The sequence below is a fragment of the Tauraco erythrolophus genome, chromosome 27 (genome assembly GCF_009769465.1).
Source record: "Tauraco erythrolophus isolate bTauEry1 chromosome 27, bTauEry1.pri, whole genome shotgun sequence".
Taxonomy (NCBI): domain Eukaryota; kingdom Metazoa; phylum Chordata; class Aves; order Musophagiformes; family Musophagidae; genus Tauraco; species Tauraco erythrolophus.
In genome coordinates, this window is record NC_141491.1 from 6690549 (window position 1) to 6709266 (window position 18718).

General features: G+C 55.4%; 2 protein-coding genes across 3 annotated transcripts in view; one reads left to right on the top strand and one right to left on the bottom strand.

Annotated features, from left to right (window-relative positions):
• The first annotated feature begins 54 nt into the window (after positions 1-54).
• RNPEP (arginyl aminopeptidase) lies at positions 55-7520 on the top strand. Its single transcript, XM_086627237.1, has 11 exons — positions 55-441; positions 748-888; positions 1982-2130; positions 2729-2845; positions 2968-3203; positions 3765-3878; positions 4145-4257; positions 4585-4693; positions 5345-5569; positions 6125-6267; positions 7356-7520. The coding sequence occupies exons 1-11, from the start codon at positions 55-57 to the stop codon at positions 7518-7520; spliced, it is 1899 nt and encodes a 632-aa protein (XP_086483363.1).
• A 2802-nt stretch (positions 7521-10322) lies between these two features.
• LZTR1 (leucine zipper like post translational regulator 1) overlaps positions 10323-18718 on the bottom strand; it is a 39937-nt gene continuing 31541 nt past the window's right edge. For both annotated transcript variants that reach the window (XM_086627106.1, XM_086627105.1), the window contains 6 exons: positions 17848-18004; positions 16260-16386; positions 15023-15172; positions 14767-14872; positions 13861-13941; positions 10323-11116 (listed from right to left, as the gene is read on the bottom strand). In XM_086627106.1, coding sequence (XP_086483232.1) covers positions 11000-11116; positions 13861-13941; positions 14767-14872; positions 15023-15172; positions 16260-16386; positions 17848-18004 — 738 coding nt within the window. In that variant the 3' untranslated portion in view covers positions 10323-10999. The remainder of the gene's footprint in view (positions 11117-13860; positions 13942-14766; positions 14873-15022; positions 15173-16259; positions 16387-17847; positions 18005-18718) is intronic.

An 18718-nucleotide genomic window follows, 5' to 3' on the forward strand; every position in this document is an offset into this window, starting at 1 on the left:
CTGCCCCGCCCCTTCCGCGGTGGCCCCGCCCCCTTCCCCCCCCCGGTACCGGCGATGGCGGCGGCGCGGCGGGACGCGGCCTCGGCCAGCAGCGCGGGCGCGTGGGCGCTGCGGCACGTGCACCTCTCGCTGCGCGTGGCCTTCGCGGCGGCGGGCGCGGGCCGGCTGCGCGGGACGGCGCGGCTCGAGCTGCGCTGCGCGCGCGACGGCGAGCGGCTGCTGCGGCTGGACGCGCACCCGAGCCTGGCCGTGCGCCGCGCCGCGCTCCGGCCGCCGGGCACCGCGGGCACCCCCGGCACCCCCGGCGGGCAGGCGCTGCCCTTCGAGAGCCGCCCCTTCGCCAGCTACGGCAGCGCCCTGCACGTCACCCTGCCCGAGCCCCTGCGCGCCGGGCAGCTCCTCACCCTCGAGATCGACTATGAGGCGGGCGGGGGGCCCGGGGTGAGCGGGGGAACCGGGGGAGCTGCGGGGCCCCGGGGGCAGGGGGGAGCTGGGGGGACAGTGGTCATGGGGTGGGCTGAGACACCCCGTTGCCCCGGGGGAGAATCATGGAACGGTTTGGGTTGGGAGGGACCTCAAAGATCATCCAGTTCCAGCCCCCCTGCCACGGGCAGGGACACCCTCCACTACACCAGGTTGCCCAAAACCCCGGCTCCATCATCGGAGAGAAGCCAAGGGGAGGAGCCAGGGATGCCCCCTCGCCCCGGGGCCGCCCCTTACCCGGGGGTCTCTCTGCTCCCTCCCCAGGTGTGCTGGCTCACTCCCGAGCAGACGGCGGGGAAGCAGAAGCCCTACATGTACACGCAAGGCCAGGCCGTCCTCAACAGGTCCTTCTTCCCCAGCTTCGACACCCCGTCGGTCAAATGCACCTATTCAGCCACGGTGCAGGTAAGGGGGGCTCCCGGGGGTGCAGGCGGGTGTTTAAACCTCTCCACTCTCCTCGTGCTGCAGCGTTTGTCCAAGTAATTCTTCTAATTATCACGGAAAACTCTGTTTTGCCCCGGAGCAGTCCGCGGGCAGCAGGGTGCCCGCTCTTGGCATGCGTAGCAGTGAGAGGGGGACTGGGAAGAGCTGAGTTCGAGGGGGATACAGCCGGAAGAGGGGGGTGACGCCAGGTGGCACCAGGTCCTGGTGGCAGTGCCAGGGCTGCCAGGCTGCCAGAGCAGAAGGAGCAGCCACTGGTCCCAGGATTACTACAAAAATGGGATTAAATAATCCAAACTCCCTCTTTGCGTGCAGGCGGTTACACGGTGGCACCGGCCCTGGGCTGCCCAGCATGCCATCCCGCTGTGGGTGAGGGAAGCTGCTTATCGGTGTGACACCAAGCCAAGGCTGATGGCATGTGGTGGCATCAGCTGGTGATGCTGGAATTTATTTATTTTGCCTCTTGCTCTAATTTCCACCCTTAAAGCTTTGGTAGCTTCTTCCCTGACGGATGAGCGCGGGGCTCGGCTGTCGTAGAGCCCCAGCGTGATGCTCTGTACCAAGAAAACCGTATTTCCTGTGGCACCGCAGGGCTCGCCCTGCGCTCGGAGGGAGAGAGACTGGATCATTCTCCCAGGGCTCAGCCCAGGCTGGTGGATCGGCCACGGGTTCTGCTTTGGCTTGAGAATGGGAAAAACGAGTTGTGTAAGGAACAGGGGAGCCAGCGCCCGAAGGATCTGCATCCTTTGCCCTTACAGCACCTGCAGCTCCAGCATTTCTTCGTCTCGCCGGCATCTCCAGGTGTCCTGGTGTGGCACCCAGATGGTGTTTGGTGCCGAGTGACGCTGTGGCAGGGATGCAGCTGCGGTCCTGAGTTGGAACTTGAGGCATTACTGCTCTGCCCTGCGCCCCAAAACCTGCTGTGCCCACGGACCTGGCCGCCTTCAGTGTGCTGGGACACGGCTGCCATCAGACATTGCGGTGTCCCGGGCTGGGTTAGCTGACGTCCTGCTCTGGACATTACGGATCTCACAGACGTTTCCATCTACGTGGCCAGGTCCCTGAGGGTTTCACGGCTGTGATGAGTGCCACGAGCTGGGAGAAGCAGAAGGATAACACCTTCGTCTTCAAGATGTCCCAGCCAATCCCCTCCTACCTGATCGCTCTGGCTGTCGGGGACATCGTATCTGCTGATGTCGGCCCAAGGTAAGCGGCTCTGGAGCAGACCCGAGCCTCACGCCCTGGCTGTGGCAGCCGCATGGCGAAGCCACCATGCCGTGTTGTCCCGTGGCGGCTGCCTGTGGCCTCTCCCTGCACCGCTGGGCTCTGGAGAGCAGACGGCTGTGGAGACACCGGCTGTAAGCGTGACCTGGTCAGTCCCGTCTGCTGTGCACGTGGTGCTGCATCATCAGACCATGGGCTCTGCCGGGTGATGGTACTTCTTCCTCTCGAGAGTGAGGAGGAGCCTCGGCGCCAGGTCCCTTCGCCTCCGAGGCTGTCCCTGGCTCTGCTCGTTTTCCCCCCGTGCACAGGAGTGAGAGCAGTGGGTCCCCGTTCACAGAGGGTCCCACATCTCTTCCCAAGGCCGGTCGTTAGTTCCCGGCTGCCACAGTAGCCATAGAAAAGCCTTTCGACATTCAGACGAGGAAAGAAATCACAGCAGTTGCACTGTCAGTCTCATCAGCTTCCTTTATCTGCAGGCTTTTTTCTTCTGTGGAATAAACACGTGCGGTTTTTGTCCGATGAAGCAATAGGGCAAAAGTCCGCTAACGGTTAAAACTTCCTCTTCTACGTGCTCGGCCAGGAGCCGCGTGTGGGCTGAGCCCTGCCTGATCGAGGCTGCGAAGAAGGAGTACAATGGGGTGATCGAGGAGTTCCTGGCAGTTGGAGAGAAGCTCTTTGGTCCTTACGTTTGGGGCAGGTATGGCCGCCTGTTCCCAAAGCGCTCTGTTCCCCAGGGCTGGGGAGGGAGCATCCCTCCGTCCTCAGCCACATCTGCGGGAGGACATGGGTCTGACCCAAGCCATCTGCTCTTCCCGGCAGATACGACATCCTGTTCATGCCGCCCTCCTTCCCCTTCGGCGGGATGGAGAACCCCTGCCTCACCTTCGTGACGCCCTGCCTGCTGGCCGGGGACCGCTCCTTGGTGGACGTCATCATCCATGAGATCTCCCACAGCTGGTTTGGCAACCTGGTCACCAACGCCACGTGGGGCGAGTTTTGGCTGAACGAGGGCTTCACCATGTACGCCCAGCGGCGCATTTCCACCGAGGTCTACGGTGCGTGGCCGTGCCATCGCAGGCAGAACCCGTGCGGGTCCAGGCTCTGTGCGCCGCGGCTCAGCGCGTCCCTCCGAGTGCTGCGTGCGGGGCCGCAGCCCGCGCTGCTCTCGAAAGCAGCCTGCGATGCTCCGGGGTTTCGTGTTAGCAAGGAAAGCGCCTTCGCTCTCAGACGGAGTCCCCGCAGCCCCGTGCCAGGGACGTGGGTGCTGCGATCTTGTCCAGCCCCACCTTCCTCTTGCTCCTGCAGCTCCCTGGAGGGAGCTGACAGCAGAAGTCCGGAGCTTCCCCCTGGGCACGTGGTCACATCCAGCAGCTCAGGCGTTCCTGGTGCCGTTTGCTGCATCCACCTAAATTTTAAAGTCTCTGAAATCCTCGTGCTAACGAGGGCTGTGTTACCCTGCCTTTCCACAACTACACCACCCCAGCACCTTATTTATCCGTTTTGTCCTCTTCCAGCTCATGAGCTAACCCCATTTCCCTCCCGTAGCAGCACCCATTGTGCTCAAAGCACCCAGGGGTCTGGTCGGGGTCTCCAAACGCCTCCTTGTTTCTGCCCAGGTTTGGCGTACACCTGCCTGGAGGCTGCAACGGGAAGGGCCCTCCTGCGCCAGCACATGGACAACACGGGGGAGGACCATCCACTCAACAAGCTGCGGGTGGTCATCGAGCCAGGTCTGTGGGGTGTCCCCGTCCTCCTGCAGCTGGCCGGGGGGCGAGTGGGGGCAAGCGAGGTGCAGTGTTGGGGGGAAGCCCAGCTGCTGGGTGTTCCATGCATGCAATAAAACCGGCGCTGGTGGTGGGACCCGAGCAAGATGATGGCTTCAGGAGGGATGCGACAGGCTTGCACCCAGCACAGAAAGCGGAAATCTCCACGCATGCGAGGGCCGTTTTGTTTTGCGGGTGGGCAGGTGATCCCTGAGGGTTTTCCCTTTTTCTAGGTGTCAATCCGGACGACACGTACAATGAAACGCCCTACGAGAAGGGGTACTGCTTCGTGAGCTACTTGGCCCATCTCGTGGGGGACCAGAGCAAGTTCGATGCCTTCCTCCAGGTCGGTACAGGGAGGTACCAGGCCAAGGTGCCAAGGCACGCAGAACCCCGCGGTGGGAGGCCAGAGCGCAGCAAGACCCCGGGAAAGACGAGCTGGTCAGGGTGGCTGGGGAGAGGAAGAGGAGGTGGGAAATGGAGATGTTCACGGGGGAATGAGATGAGGGCAGAGGTTGGCCCCGCGCTGGCAGCTCAGAGGTGCCCTGGAGGAAAAGTAGGGGCCAGTGTGGGCTTGGCAAGGCTGAGCCCCCATGAGATGGAGCACGGGGAGGGCCGGGCAGTGCTGCTGGGGGTGAGCGCCTGTGGCATCACATCCCGGCCGTCCCTGCAGGCCTACGTGAACCAGTTCAAGTTCCAGAGCATCACAGCCGATGACGCCCTCAGTTTCTTCCTGGAATACTTCCCAGAGCTGAAGGAGAAAGGCGTGGACTCCATCCCAGGTCAGCACGGAGCCTTCCTGGCCAGGGGACTGGGGCACTGCTTCGCAAACCAGCACCCTACGGGTGTCGGAGCCATTCCCGTGCAGACCTCGTGTGTGTCGGTTTGTGGGTTTTAATGGAGATGCTGCTGCCGCTACTGGCCTCGGCTCCAACGGAGGCAGCGCAGCACTGGCTGGCCTGGGATTGGGCACCCACCTGGGCTCGGTTCCATCCAGTGATTTTCCATCCAGTCCACGCTCTGCGCTCGGGTGCTGTTTCATGGGGTTTCCCAGTGGACAGCTGAGCTCAGCAAGCCTCTAGCACCAGGATACGAGCGTTTGCTGGTGGAATCACTGGCGAGCACTAGGGTCAGGGTCAGCCGGTGCCCTGGGCTCAGCTCAGCCTCGGTGCGGAGAGCCAGGCTTGGCAGGAGCGTTCCATGCCAGAGCCAGCTCATCTCGCTGGTGGCAGTGGGGCTGTTACTGCACAAGCACATGCTGAGCCTGGGGTGGCTTAATGGCCTCACCTCGTTAGTATCTGCTCATTGCCATCCCTGGGCAGGTGTGGTGGTGCTGGGGATGCCCTTGGAGAAGGCAGCGGGTGTCTGGGCGGCAGCACCTGGTGCAAGGTTCAGAAAACCCGTCCCAGCTCTCCCTCCCTTCCTTGCTGTAGGCTTTGAGTTTGACCGCTGGCTGAACACGCCGGGCTGGCCCCCCTTCCTGCCCGACCTCTCGCCAGGGGAGCAGCTGATGAAGCCAGCAGACAAGCTGGCAGAGCTCTGGGCAGCCGACAGCTTGAACATGGAGGCAATCGAAGCCGTGGACATCACGGCCTGGAGGACGTACCAGTTGGTCTACTTCCTGGATCAGGTCCTGCAGAAATCCCCCCTGCCAGAAGGTGAGGGCCAGGCCACCTCCCGGGGCTTCGGTGCCCAGGGGAGACACGGGGTGACGTGCCCCAGTCCAGCCAGTTGGCTGGGGACATGAGGACACGTCAGTGGGACACAGTGCATAGCCATCAGCCCATTCCTGCAGTGGTCCTGGTTCTGGGAAGGCTCGATCGATGTGGTGGGGCGTGGAGAGCCAGGGGAAGCGTGTCCCTAGATGTACAGAAGGAGCAGGGCTGTCACCGTCCCCATGGTCATGTCTCCTTGCACTCTTTGTTGAGGGACCTCCCCACCCTTCGTGCTGGCATCTCAAGCCAACAAGCACATGGCTCTGCAGGGCTGCCTGGCCCCAGGAGGGCCAACACGGGCCCCCTCCTGCTCAGAGCCTGCGAGTGCCTGGGATGCTCCCAGAGCTGGGGGTGCTGGGAGGCTTGGGGGGTCCAGGCCTGGCCCGTGGAGGATCCCAGAGGATCTGCAGCACAACTGGAGTGGGCTCACAGGGTCCCCTCAGAGCAGGGGCTGGTGGCAGAGTCCCCACCGGGGCAGTGAGAATCCCCCTCTCGCAGGTAATGTGGAGAGGCTGAGCAAGATGTACCCGAAGATCTCCAAGGCCCAGAATGCCGAGCTGCGACTTCGCTGGTGCCAGATTGTTCTCAAGAACAACCTCGAGGCAGAGTACAGCAAGGTCAAGGACTTCCTCCACAGCCAGGTTCGTCCCTGGGCAGTGGCAGCTGTGCCCGGCAGTGTGCTGTCAGGGGAGAGATGGGCACAGGACTTTGTGTGCCAGAGGGCCAGGGCTTGGCTCTCACTCTTGAAAGACCCACAGAATGGTTCGGGTTGGACAGGACCTTCACAGCTCATCCAGTCCAACGTCCCTGCAGGGATCTCTTCCCCTAGAGCAGGTCGCTCAAAGCCCCGTCCAACCTGGCCTGGAATGTTTCCAGGAATGGGGCATCTACCACCTCTCCGGACAACCTGTTCGGCATCTCACCACTCTATTGTGCACCATTTTTCCGTATGTCCAATCTAACCCCACCCTCTTTCAGGTGGGGACCGCTGTCCCCTGTCCTGTCACTGCAGGCCCTGGTAAAAAGTCTCGCTCCATCTTTCCAACAAGCTCCCTTTACAGATGGAAAAGCCACAGGAAGGTGTCCCTGGAGCCTTCTCCAGGCTCAACAACCCCAACTCTCTCAGCCTTTCCTCACTGGAGAGGTGCTCCATCCCTCTGACCATTTCCATGGCCTCCTCTGGACCTGCTCCAACAGCTCCGTGTCCTTCTGATGTTGGGGACCCCAGAGCTGAAGGCAGCACTGCAGGGGGGTCTCAGGAGAGCCGAGCAGAGGGGCAGAATCCCCTCCCTTGACCTGCTGCCCACGCTGCTCTGGGTGCAGCCCAGGACACGGTTCGCTTTCTGGGCAGCCAGTGCAGGTTGTTGGCTCGTGTCCCATTTGTCGCCCACCAGTATCCCCGAATCCGCTGCAGGGTTTCTCTCCGTCCCCCCATCCATCCCCCAGGCTGTACAGATAGGATTGCCCCAACCCAGGTGCCACACCTTGCACTTGCACTTGAGCTCCTCAGGGACCTGCTCCTTCTCCAAGGTCAAGGTCTCCTCCCATCTCCAGGCACCACAGTGCCGAGGGTGGCGTTTTCCACCCTGTCCCATTTCTCTGTGTTCTCCTGGCCAAGAGCAGGGGGATGGTGGAGGTGCTGTGCCCTGGGGGGGATGTGGGGCTCCTGGGGCTTCATCCTGCTGGTGCCAGGGGGAGGCTGGGGTGTGACCCCGCTCTGTCTCTGCAGGGGAAGCAGAAGTACACCCTGCCCCTGTACCGCGCCATGTGGGGCGGGTCAGAGTCAGCCCGGGCCCTGGCCATGGAGACCTTCTCGGCCACGTCCCCCCAGCTCCACGTCAACGTCCAGAACTACGTCAAGAAGATTCTGGGCTTGGAGGCGGCGGAGGACTAGCGTGGCCTGGGCTTCGTGCCCGCCGCGGGCTTGCCCTCTGGCATCTTGCCCTTTCTCCATCCCTGCACATATTTCCTTATTAAAATTTGTAATTTTTTCTTTCTCTTTTCTTGCTTTTCCTATTCCCAGCAACCCATGGGCAGCCTTAGGGAGACCCCCTGCTCCTCCTGCCCAGGAAGAACCAGGCTGGTGGCCCAGGAGGGGACCCTGCCAACCATGGTCCGGGATGTGCAGGTTGCTCCATCCTGGGATGGGCCTGGCGTTAGCATCTTCAGGGCTGGAGCAGCCGAAGGAGGCCGTGGCCCTGACCAAGCTGGTCCTCCCCGGGCCCCTGCCAAGCTGTCACAGGTCCCAGGTGACAGCAGGGACTGGGGGGAGCTGGTCCTCTGCCTGGGTTGGGGGGGGCTGACCCTGTGGGGGCCTGGCACACACTGTGGTGGGAGGAGAGTGGCAAAATTGGGACCTCTTGGCTTCAGCACCCCTGGGTGCTGCAGAAGGCAGAGGATGAGTTGGGCATTGCTTTTCCTCCTTCTTCACGCACCAAGGTGTCTGCCACCCCGTCACGCTGGGGCTCGCTCTCAGGTCGGGGAGAGGGGTCCCTTCCTGCTCTCCCACCGGCGGTCCCTCTCCCGGGGGGGCAGGGCTCTGCAGAGGGGCAGGCAGTGTGCCAAGCCCCAGCAGGTGGGCAGCATCCATCGCGTCCACCCTCGGCACCGTGCGGGCAGGAGGAGGTGAGGGTGCCCACCGTCGGTGCATGTCCCCGGGGGACCCGCGTCTGGGGGGAGCAGCCGTGGGGGGCTGAGACCATCTCGTAAACCTGGACCCAACTGGGGGGGTGACGACAGCGGATTCTGGAATAACAGCTGGGGGGGGGGTCTGTGCCCTCCACCCCATGCAGCCGATGGGCTCCCAGCCCAGCATGTTCCATCAGGATAAATGTCTCCCTGCTCCAGCGAGCAGCCGCGTGCCGACAGCAACCACCACAGACTCCAACGGGCACGGAGGCAGTGCCACGCGCTCACTGGGACCTGGTCTCTGCAGTTTGCTGGGATAAATCCCAGAGTGCGGACAATGACGCCAGTAAAACAGGACTTGAGGGCTTTAAAGCGCCAGCGTGGCCTACAGAGAGCAGAGACTGCAGGAACAAGATGAAGCTGGAACTTCATTTTGAACACAGGAGTATGAGCATGTTCCCTAAAATTCCAGTACAAAACTGCTCCGAGGCCCTGCTTACACCAGTGCCCTGGGAACCTGCTGGCCACAGTGGCCCCTGAGGCCAGGGGCTCCAGACGATGCTCCGAGGGGGCGATAACAGCAACACCCAATGGCCTCAGAAAGCACAACTCAGCCCCACGGCGTGTGCCCGGCCTGCGGCAGTAGCTCCTCCACCACCAGCTGCTCCTGCCAGTCCTCACACCCCGAGATCCCTTAGGAACCCCAGGGACACCTGCGCAGCCGCAGCCCACAGGCAAATCACCACCACGATGCACCAGTGCCGCCGACTGCAATTTTTCGGCAGTAAATCCCACTGATGCAACGCGACTGGAGAGCCTGGACGAAGCCAAACCCACCTGCAAAGCGACGCTGGCCGCAGTGCCCCGTCTCAGAGCGTGCACAAGTTGCGCGTCTCCTCGCTGATGGGCTCCAAACCCCAAAAAGTTCTGAGAAAATGGAGTCAAAGGGGCTGGTTATGGCACAGCTGAGGTCTGCCTGGTTGTCCTTACTGAGCCAACCCGGCTGTGCCATGTTTGGGAAATGGGTGTCCTCTAGTGGATCCAGCATTGCTGAAAATAACTTCTTGTATTGTCACAAGCTGTAGTATAACCTTGCTCCATTTGCAGATCTCCCGGTTTCCCAATGTGCAGACTGTGGGTACAACTAACCTCTGACAAGAGACTTCATTACCCATGAGGCATCTGGAAATAATCCCTCTGGTTGAAAATGAGCCTTTGGCTCTCAGATGCATCTGCCACCTCTGGTCTGACCTTCCTGAGCAAGCCATCAGCTGGGAGACAGGTCGAGTGGTCCCTGAAGCACTTCCTTGGATTAAATGAAATGACACGTTCCCCATTGCAGAGAGACCGTAACGCGCTCAGCATCCCACAGCACACACGTGTGTGTCACGCTACGGCACGCTGAACAGGAGCTCCAACTCCTGCCGCACCGGGAACGCCTCACTGGCCTGAGTTAAAAATTATGGCTGCAAGGGTGGAAACACAGGGGGTGCTTCCCAGGAGGGATCCTGCACCACTCCAGCTCAAGCCAACTCCTGCCATTCCAAACAGCCAAGCAGAGAGCAGCACCCTGTCAGCACTGCCTTCTCAGTTCTCAGCTCCGGTGTCACTCGGGGCTGCCCCGGTGGCTCCCAGCCTGGGGAGCAGTTCTGCCCCAGTGGCTCCCAGCCTGGGGAGCAGTTCTGCCTGCGGCTGCTTCACCAACACCAGCTGCTCTCCGATGCTCCCCAACCAAGCTGCGTCGCTCAGCAGCCAAGGAGAGGCAAAGTTCCTCTCCTCTGTGCAGCATGGGAAGCATCCAGTGCGGCAGGGAGCTGGGGAGCTGCAACTGGGCTATATTTTTTATATGTAAAAATATATATATCTCAGCTGCTTCTGTGCTGGCTGGGAAGGGCTCTGCCTTCATTCACCTTCCTGCAAAGGCAACGGCTAACAAAGACACTTCAGCATAAAATTAGTAACGAGATGTAGCACGCTGGTTTTTAACAGTGACCTTCATCAAGCTCAGAGCTCTTTTTGCTTAATTTTTTCCAAAATGAAAGCCAAGTCAATCATGAAATGCCAGGAGAAGATGTTAACTCTTTATTAACAAATTGATTTAGAAAGGCTTAGCGAGACAGGATTAATGGATTTGGTGGTCAGAAAGGACTGCCGTAATCTTCTAGTCTGACCTGTTGCAGAGCACAGGTCTGGACTTCTGCAGCCCACCAACTGGGGCCGTTGCAGAAGGGCTTATCTTTTAATCCAGGCCTTGGAGAGTCTCGGTAAAGTCACTACATGCTGGTCCAACAGTCAGCCTCACTGTAAACACCACGCGCTCTGGTTGCAGTTTTGTGGTATCTGACTTCCCCTTACAGCCCCTGGCAGTGTCAGCTGAAGTGCTTTAAATAGGATTCTTTAAATATTGTGTTTCAAAGTACTAATGACTCTCTTCCTCATGACTGCTTTATCTTACAGTATCAAAGTAACAGTGGCCTTGATTCTGAACTCAGTTACTCCCAACACCACGTGGAATAAATCCATTCCTGTAATGGTTTCAATTTTACATTTGCTAAGAGACCAAACCCTTCTCCACAAGGGTATAAACCAAGCAAATCCACGGAAGAGCAGCCAGCTGTCCATGCTCCTCTGTCTATTGTGTAGCCACCGTAAGCAGCTCAGTATGGAATGGTAAAAGAGAGAGTTGGCCATAAAGTGCTAGTTTTTTTTTGAGGAACAAAGGAAAAGTTCCATTCCGGAAGCGTGTCATATGTCTGAGCCCAGCTCTGCGCACTGCTTGTCTGATATGTGGTTAGCTAACGACTCTATGATGTCAAGGAGGAGCAGCTGACTCAGGGAGCGCAGATTTGGCAACTTGGAGACCTTCAAGGAAAAGAAAAACAGAACAGAAATAACAGAAAGAAATTAAACCCCTCCCCAAACCACACCTTTCACCCTTTCACCCCCTGCCACCCTGGGTGAAATGGGCAGGTCAGGCTGGGCACGCGCGGCGGGAAGTCACCGTCACGGAGCTGGGCTGGAGCGGACGGACCATGGGGGCTCCAGTCGCAGCTTCCTGCACTTACAACCCAATTCCAGACTGCTGCATGGAGGGGGTGGGAATGGAGGAGAGCAGAAACGCTGACCCCAGCGCTGCCTCTCTGAGGAGGGAGTGTAATTACTGCCTATATTGACAACTCCACTGCTAACGGATGCCAGCTAAGCACTCTCCTAAAAAGCAAAGCTGGGCACCGGCACAGCCCTGCGCTTTGACCTGTGTGTTCTTACTGGGAACGTGACTTAGGACCTGATCCCTTCGCTCCTGTGTGCCCAGTGCCCATGCTGGTTTTGCTGGCCTAACTCCCACGGTCAGAGCAGGTCACTGGAGCAGGAGCCAACAAAAACCTTCACTGCATCAGGCAGATGAGAACCTACAAGAAATTTTGTGCTCTTAGACTGTTCAGAAGCTCAACTGTTACAAGAAAGGAACTCTACACACTTCTTCCTCCACAACCTCAGACGAAGGAGCAAGTAATCCCCCTAGAATTTCTAGAGTCACTAACATCCACGCCCAGCCTCGAAGGCAGACTGTGCCCGCCAGCCTGGCTGTTCACCCGGTCTCTATTGACCCCTCTAACAGCAGATTATCGCCTCACTCCAAGAAGCTCAACTGTGATAAAGAACAAAGATGTCCCAGGCATCTTTGCAAACCCTGGGAAGGAACGGCTGAGTACGCTCTCAGAAAGAGCTCAGGATATGTGCTTGAAGTAACATCCCCAAAATAAGGGTCTGCGAGGACTGGGAGGGAAAGAGACCCCTTAATGCTGGTAGGAATGCTGCCCCTGCCCCAAGGCACGCGCTGCGGAGGAACAGAGCAGGGTGTTAGTAGAGACACTTCGGAACAGCGGTTTTATTAGGGCTTTTGCACAATACTGACACACAAGAGCCTAAAAACACATTGCCCAAATGAAGAAACCTGGGAACAGCTCTTCAACTAATGTCCTTACTGTGGGGAAAACTGCTCAACAGCCCAAATCCAGAACAGCGTTAAGCAAACTGGAAGAAGAGGATCCCAACGGCCATACACCCAGCCTGCCTAAGCCATGGTGGCCCACCAGGGTGTGCAGCTCAAACAAACCATCCTTCAGAGCCTGCGGCTTGCCAGGGAGCACAACGGGCAGCACTGGTGCCCAGCCACACAGAGTCACCCAGCGCCTGGCCAACAATCACACTGACACCTCTCAGGCCAAAGAAAAACATTGCATAATTCAGATTTCTTCGTGCACATCTGCTTGACGGTCTTCCAGCCACGTTTTGATGAGATCCGTCCTAACAGTCGCCAGTTTAAATATAAAACATTTCCACACATTCTGGTTAGGGGAGTACAATTGAGTAACGCCCTTCAGTTCAAATCTCTCTTGCTGGAATGTTGCAATGCTCATTTCCCCCAGTACGTGCTGGTGAGAACCGTGCCAACCTGTTTGTCTCCCTGTGGCCTCCACTGGGAGGTTGAGACCGTGAGATTTCAGCTCTCGGGCACTGTAAGGCACTAACACCAAAGCCCAGGAGACGTCCCAGCCACCCAGCTATCCTGTCACCCACGGCGGGACCACTCTCCATCTCCTGCTGAAGCTGGGCCGCTCTGCAGGGTTCACGAAGCCAGAAGAAAACACGTAAGATGAAGGCAGGGACTGCAGCCTCGTGCTGGGGATTCTCCTCTGAGAACGCGATTCCTGGCTGCTGGCCCCGCTCCCAAAGCTTTTCATGCACCTAATGAAGAGCCTGAAGCCCTCCCTCCGTCTCATCACTAGATACGAGCTGGACTGAGTGATGCTTTCCTTCCCGTGGGCAGCGGCGGGAGGATTGTGAGATTAAGGATACGGAAGACAGCTACTTGAATACTAACTAGGGAATTATCGTCAGTAAGCGTGTAGCATCCAGGAATCCCAATTCCTATGATCTATCTATCCATTTCCACAACATTAATAGTTGCGCAACAAACCGGTGACATGCTGGGAAACTCTCATGGAGGGCTCTTCTCTCACAGGAACAACTGAATGCCAATACCCTTCTCTTGAGTGAGGACAGGAATATCAGCCTCAGGCTCCTGCCCTTTCCTATCACTAACACATCACCCCGTGCATAAAAACGAGAACTACAGGAAGCCCAGCCAGGACACGGTAATTTGCCTTTTGAGCACAGGACAACATAACATCCATGACAGAGAATGCTTCCAGAGAAACATGAACAGCACACTCGTAACCAGCAGTGAAAGAGAGATCTGTGCCCTCAGTACGTAACAAACTTATCTTGCCATACACATGAGAACCCAAGGATGGCATGGCACAAAACTAATAGCTGGAACAAGTGGAAATGGAACTAATTCTGTGGAACGTCTGTTTTGGAAGGTCTTCACGTTTCCAGACTAGGCTGTTCTAGTCTTTTGTTCATTTTTAGTGTGAAAAGCACACCCAGCAGACTCGCCAGTGAGTGCCAGTGATACGCAGCCAGCTCTCAGCTGTCTCGCATGAGAAGGACTGAAATGCATTCCTACATTAATGTGTCTTTAACCAACGCAGCGACAGAGGACAGCAGCTCTCAAAAGCCCCAGAAAAGATGCAACCAACCTTGGTGAACTGATGAACGATGATGTGCAGGCAGTGCCTCTTCATGTCCAGAGCCTGGGTCTTGTCAGCTGCCTCTAAAATCTAGAGCAAAAGCAATGATTTGATTTTCCTCCCGCATGGCTCAGATGTACAGGGCACAAACACTGTTCTGGTAATTCCTCTGAGCTAGGGAAACACCTCCATTCTTCATTACAAACCTGAATCTTTTCTGAACTACCCAAAAATAAGCCTTGGATTTAAAATGTGTGGAGTCCTCTGAAGATAATCAGCAGGAAACTGCAGACCTGTTTCAGAGTCAGGTTCCCTGACGCGCCCCAGTGAGACTGGCACGGGCAAGAGCCAAAAGCAGTTAATGCTGGAACTGATTCTGCTCGTGTTGCAGTGGGTTCAGTCTGCCTCCCTAGTAGGTGGCTTTGTAGGCTTTCTTATCACAGAACACCTTCTGTTAGCTTAAACTCCATCGCCAGGCCCTGCCAGCATTACTGACAAAACAAGACTGACATCACCCCCCCATCACCGTTTTGGTGGGTACAAATGCCCACCGAAAAAGGGCTGGAGCTGAGTGCTGAGCACGCGGTACACCTTAAAAACTCCTTCAGAAACACTAGTCTACAGTGGGGAACGAGGGGCTCAAGGGAAACACCCTGCTGGCCAGTTGAGCAGCATCTGCTAACGCCTGAGCACAGGAGCCCTGGGGACACAAAACACAGACAAGGAGACAAAGCCGCTGCCGGCTGCGCTCCCGCACACGTGTGAACCACGCAGGGCCACTGCCATTAGAAGGGTCTGTCCAGTCCCACTGGATTGTCAGTCTGGAAGCCACTCAGTGGACCTGGCACTGGGGGCACCCACTTTCCCAGAGCCTTTGGCTTTCCCGTATCAAGTCAGACAACTAGAGACAACTACCTGGAGCACGTTCTCCACCGTGACATTCATTTCTAGGTTCTGCTTACAATAGGCTTGCAGTCTGTTGTTGGAGAAGCCGTAATAGTAAGGTGCAGCAAAGAGGTAGCTGTTAATTCATTCAGGAAAAAAAGATGTAAAGCAAAGGTACCAGCACTTGCCTGCAAATACAAACCAATGACAGAAGGAAGCACCGGAAGGTGAGCTGCTGCACGCACACTTCCGACTGATACTTCGATTACTTCAGGCATAAGGATACAGGGAGTCTTCAGGAGGCATGTTTACTTCTCCATAATAAATGTATCTAAGCATGGATTCAAACGCTTGCTTGCTGGGAACCATTTCACCTATGGAAATATTCACTTGGCCATCTTCTGGCATGAAGGATCGAAACATGGCTTCGAAGTAACTGGGAAAGGAAATAAAACTGATGTAACACATGCTGCAGACACATGGTTTAACCCAGGATTGTTCAAAGGCTGCTATTAAGCACTGCAGCTTCCAAAGTAAACTCAGGTGACAATCTGGGCAAAAACCCTGCTAAACTGGTGTTTCATATATGTCTGCCTGTGAGAGACCTCTAAATATAATCCCCTAATTTCCATCAGCACTACCTGAAATTTGTCTTTGTTTCTTGAAAATCAGGGCACATGGTGCTCTGATTTCTGTCTAATTTGCATAAGACCCAGCAGAGAGCTTAAAGCATGATGAATTTCCTCGGTATCTGCAGGCTGCCAATCACGCAGGGTCGTTTTAAGAGCTGTGAAATGCTTCTGGTAAAATACCACGGTAACTAATACTGCATATCATTACTGGGACTGGAAAGAAACGGGGACAGTATTTGAAACAGGGATTTTATGTGAACACAACGTCTGGCAGAACACAAAGGTGCAGGTACACAGAACACACAAGCAAGGACAAACCCACTTCACCCATATGCTGAGGAGGGAGAGCGGCACCCATCTTCAGCAGGGTGAACTCCTGCCTCTGCAACAGAGCACGGCAACAATCTCGTCTGTTCTGCGCCGCTTTTTGTTACGCTTATTCATATCCAGTCTTAATATCAGCAAGTGAGGGAGACTCAAGTTTCACACGATTCAAAAGGGATGTTCACCACCAGGAGACTCTTCCTGACCTCAGTGGACATCTGTTGCTTTCCACTTCACTGAAACCACCTTACATTTTACACCCTTTTTCCCTTCCTGTGATTTTACAGATCCTTTGTCTTGCAGTGCAGCTTCTTACACACCCTCTAGAGAATCTCTGCAGTTTCAATTTCCTCCTATCCTTCCCTGCTGGGCATCAAATTGAAAAAAATAGTTAATCACTGTTGCTTAAAGGCTTATTACACTCACTGAGCAAAGTGCATCTTAAACTTTATGAGGATACAAAGTTCCTCCCAGTCTTCAAAAAAACCCCCAGCTGACCCACAGATTGTACAGCACTGCATTTTACACACACAAGATTTGTTGTAGTTTTACTGAACATCCACTCACCTGGAGCGGGCTGCCAGGATGGCTTTGTGGGCTGGCCGCGGGTGGCCGTCCAAGAGAAGGATGATATCGCAGAATTCAGTCCCGGCTCCTTCCAGGTAAGCCTTCATGTCCTGAATTAAAGATGTTCCTGAAAGTTAACATAGTGAAACAGTCAAAGACATGATAGTTCCAGGTGACCAGATGCTATCAAACTAATAGTGGGAAATAGCTCCAGCTCCTCTTCCCTTTGGGACCCTTGGGGCGAGGGGGAGGCAAAAGAGCTTCATCCTTCCCCGTTGTAACCCATTCCTGCCTATCCCAGAACCAAACCTGGCAGCTCTGCCTTCAGACTGCTGACAGCGCACACCGGCAGTGGCCACACTGAAAGGTGTTTTCTACAGATAAAGAAATCTGATTTTTCCACACCCTTTTCATTATTTCCAAACACAAGGAATATAAAATCTTGTCTCGTAATCAAAAAGCTTTCCCAAATCCTCAAAATAGAGGCTTCTTCCATCCAACATTTTAAGCAACCTTTGAAAATATACAATGGCTGAGAAATAGAGCACATTCCAGTCTGATCCAAATTCACTCATGTTTTCAAAGTTCATCTTTCAATTTTTTTTCATGTTTGGGTCTTTCACACTGTTCCGGCTCTGGATACAGGAGCTGGCTATGCCATCTTCCCAGACGGTGCACCTCTCTTCTCCCTGGGACAAATGCCAGCCAAAGGCTTCTACTTGACCCTCCAGGACTGGCTTCTCCATCTCATTCACCAGTCCTCAATTCATTTTGTGTAGTATTCCAAATCAATACCAGCAATGCCTCTGAACTTTGTAGCCTCAGCAAAGTTCACTATTCATTCCTTTTCCCGTGTGTCAGGATGATAGAATCTTGAGTAAGACTAGTCCCAAATCAGTCCTGATGAATTCCATAACAGAACTGTAAATCAAATCTTCTTCTTCCAGCAGAACCACAGAATGAAAATTAAAGGCAAGACCATCAGATTATTTATCTTCTCAAAGTCTTCTCCTCCCTGTCTTCTCTTCTTTTCTTCCATTAACTTTTCTTTTTCTTGGTTAATTTTTCCCTGCTTCCCCCTCCACCCCCTCTGATAAGGTCTACTTTGTCAGCACTGGCTTACTGCCAAGATCCTTTTCCTCACTCTTGCTCCTCCTTCGGAGAAAACCCATGAGCAGGCAAACCCCCACTCAGCCTTGTCACCTCCTCGTCCACTTACACTGCATGTCCACTGCCTTTTCTTTGCATCATCCTTTGCACCCTTCTGTTCCTTCTGCCTCGTCTCTCTCTGAACACAATCAAGACGTTTTATTGCAAGAAGAAAACAACTATATTTATAGTTAGATAGTTATCTCATTTAACACATGAGAGGTCGTGTATTTTGATGGGAAACTGTTCTGATTGAAGTTCACTGGAAAAAGAACCGGCGTGCCCTGACTTAGTCTGGGACACAGCCTAAGCACAGTTACACCAACTGGAGAATCAGTGGTCTGCAGTGGTCTGCTTCGTAGGCTGTTTCCCAGACTAAACAAACGATTAGCAACACAAAACCAGCACAACTAATTATTTGATAAAGCACAAAACTTACCGATGTCAAGCGGCTGGTCGGAATGTGTTCGCACAGGAGGCTGCTGTTTTCTCCGTACAATCTCCACAATGAGGGATGAAGAAAGATGCTCGAACTCCTTCATCATTATTACCTGATTAAAATGTGATTCCTTCACCACAAAGTTCAGGCAATGTTCCTTAAAAAAAGCAAACAATATTAATAAAAAAATGATGGTTTATAGCATGAAGTCGTCCTGCTGCTAGCAAATTATTGGCACTAGATCCACCAACTGCTGAGATACCAGCTTGAGCTCCTGGGCAGCTAATGGCACCCTGGTCATATGCACCAAAGGCAGTGCCAGCGTTTACATACTTGCTGCTGACTCTGCTGCTGTCCTCCTGGATGCCTCTCCTTTGCCCACACCTGGTGCATAAAGAGCGCCTGAGGAAGTGCTGGTGCATACTGGTTTCTCCAGCCTCACTCTGCTTGCAGCCATCTGCTACATGGCCAACTGATCTGCACAGGCTGCTCAAACAGGCATTGCAGGATCTTGCACTGACTCTTGGACTTAGGTGGAGGAGCTGCTTCTCTGCAGCTGTAAGCAGACTCAGCTCTGGCCACTGCTGGTGGGGACCAGACCATCACAGCAAATCATGGTCTGAAGTCTGGGGGTATCGACTCTGTCATGACTTTCAGCAAATGAATCATAGAATCCTAGAATGGTTTGGGTTGGAAGGGACCTCAAAGATCATCTAGTTCCAACCCCCTGCCATGGGCAGGGACACCTTCCACTACACCAGGTTGCCCAAAGCCTCATCCAACCTGGCCTTGAACACTTCCAGGGATGGGGCAGCCACAACTTCTCTGGGCAACCTGCTCCAGTGCCTCAGCACCCTCAATGTAAAAAATT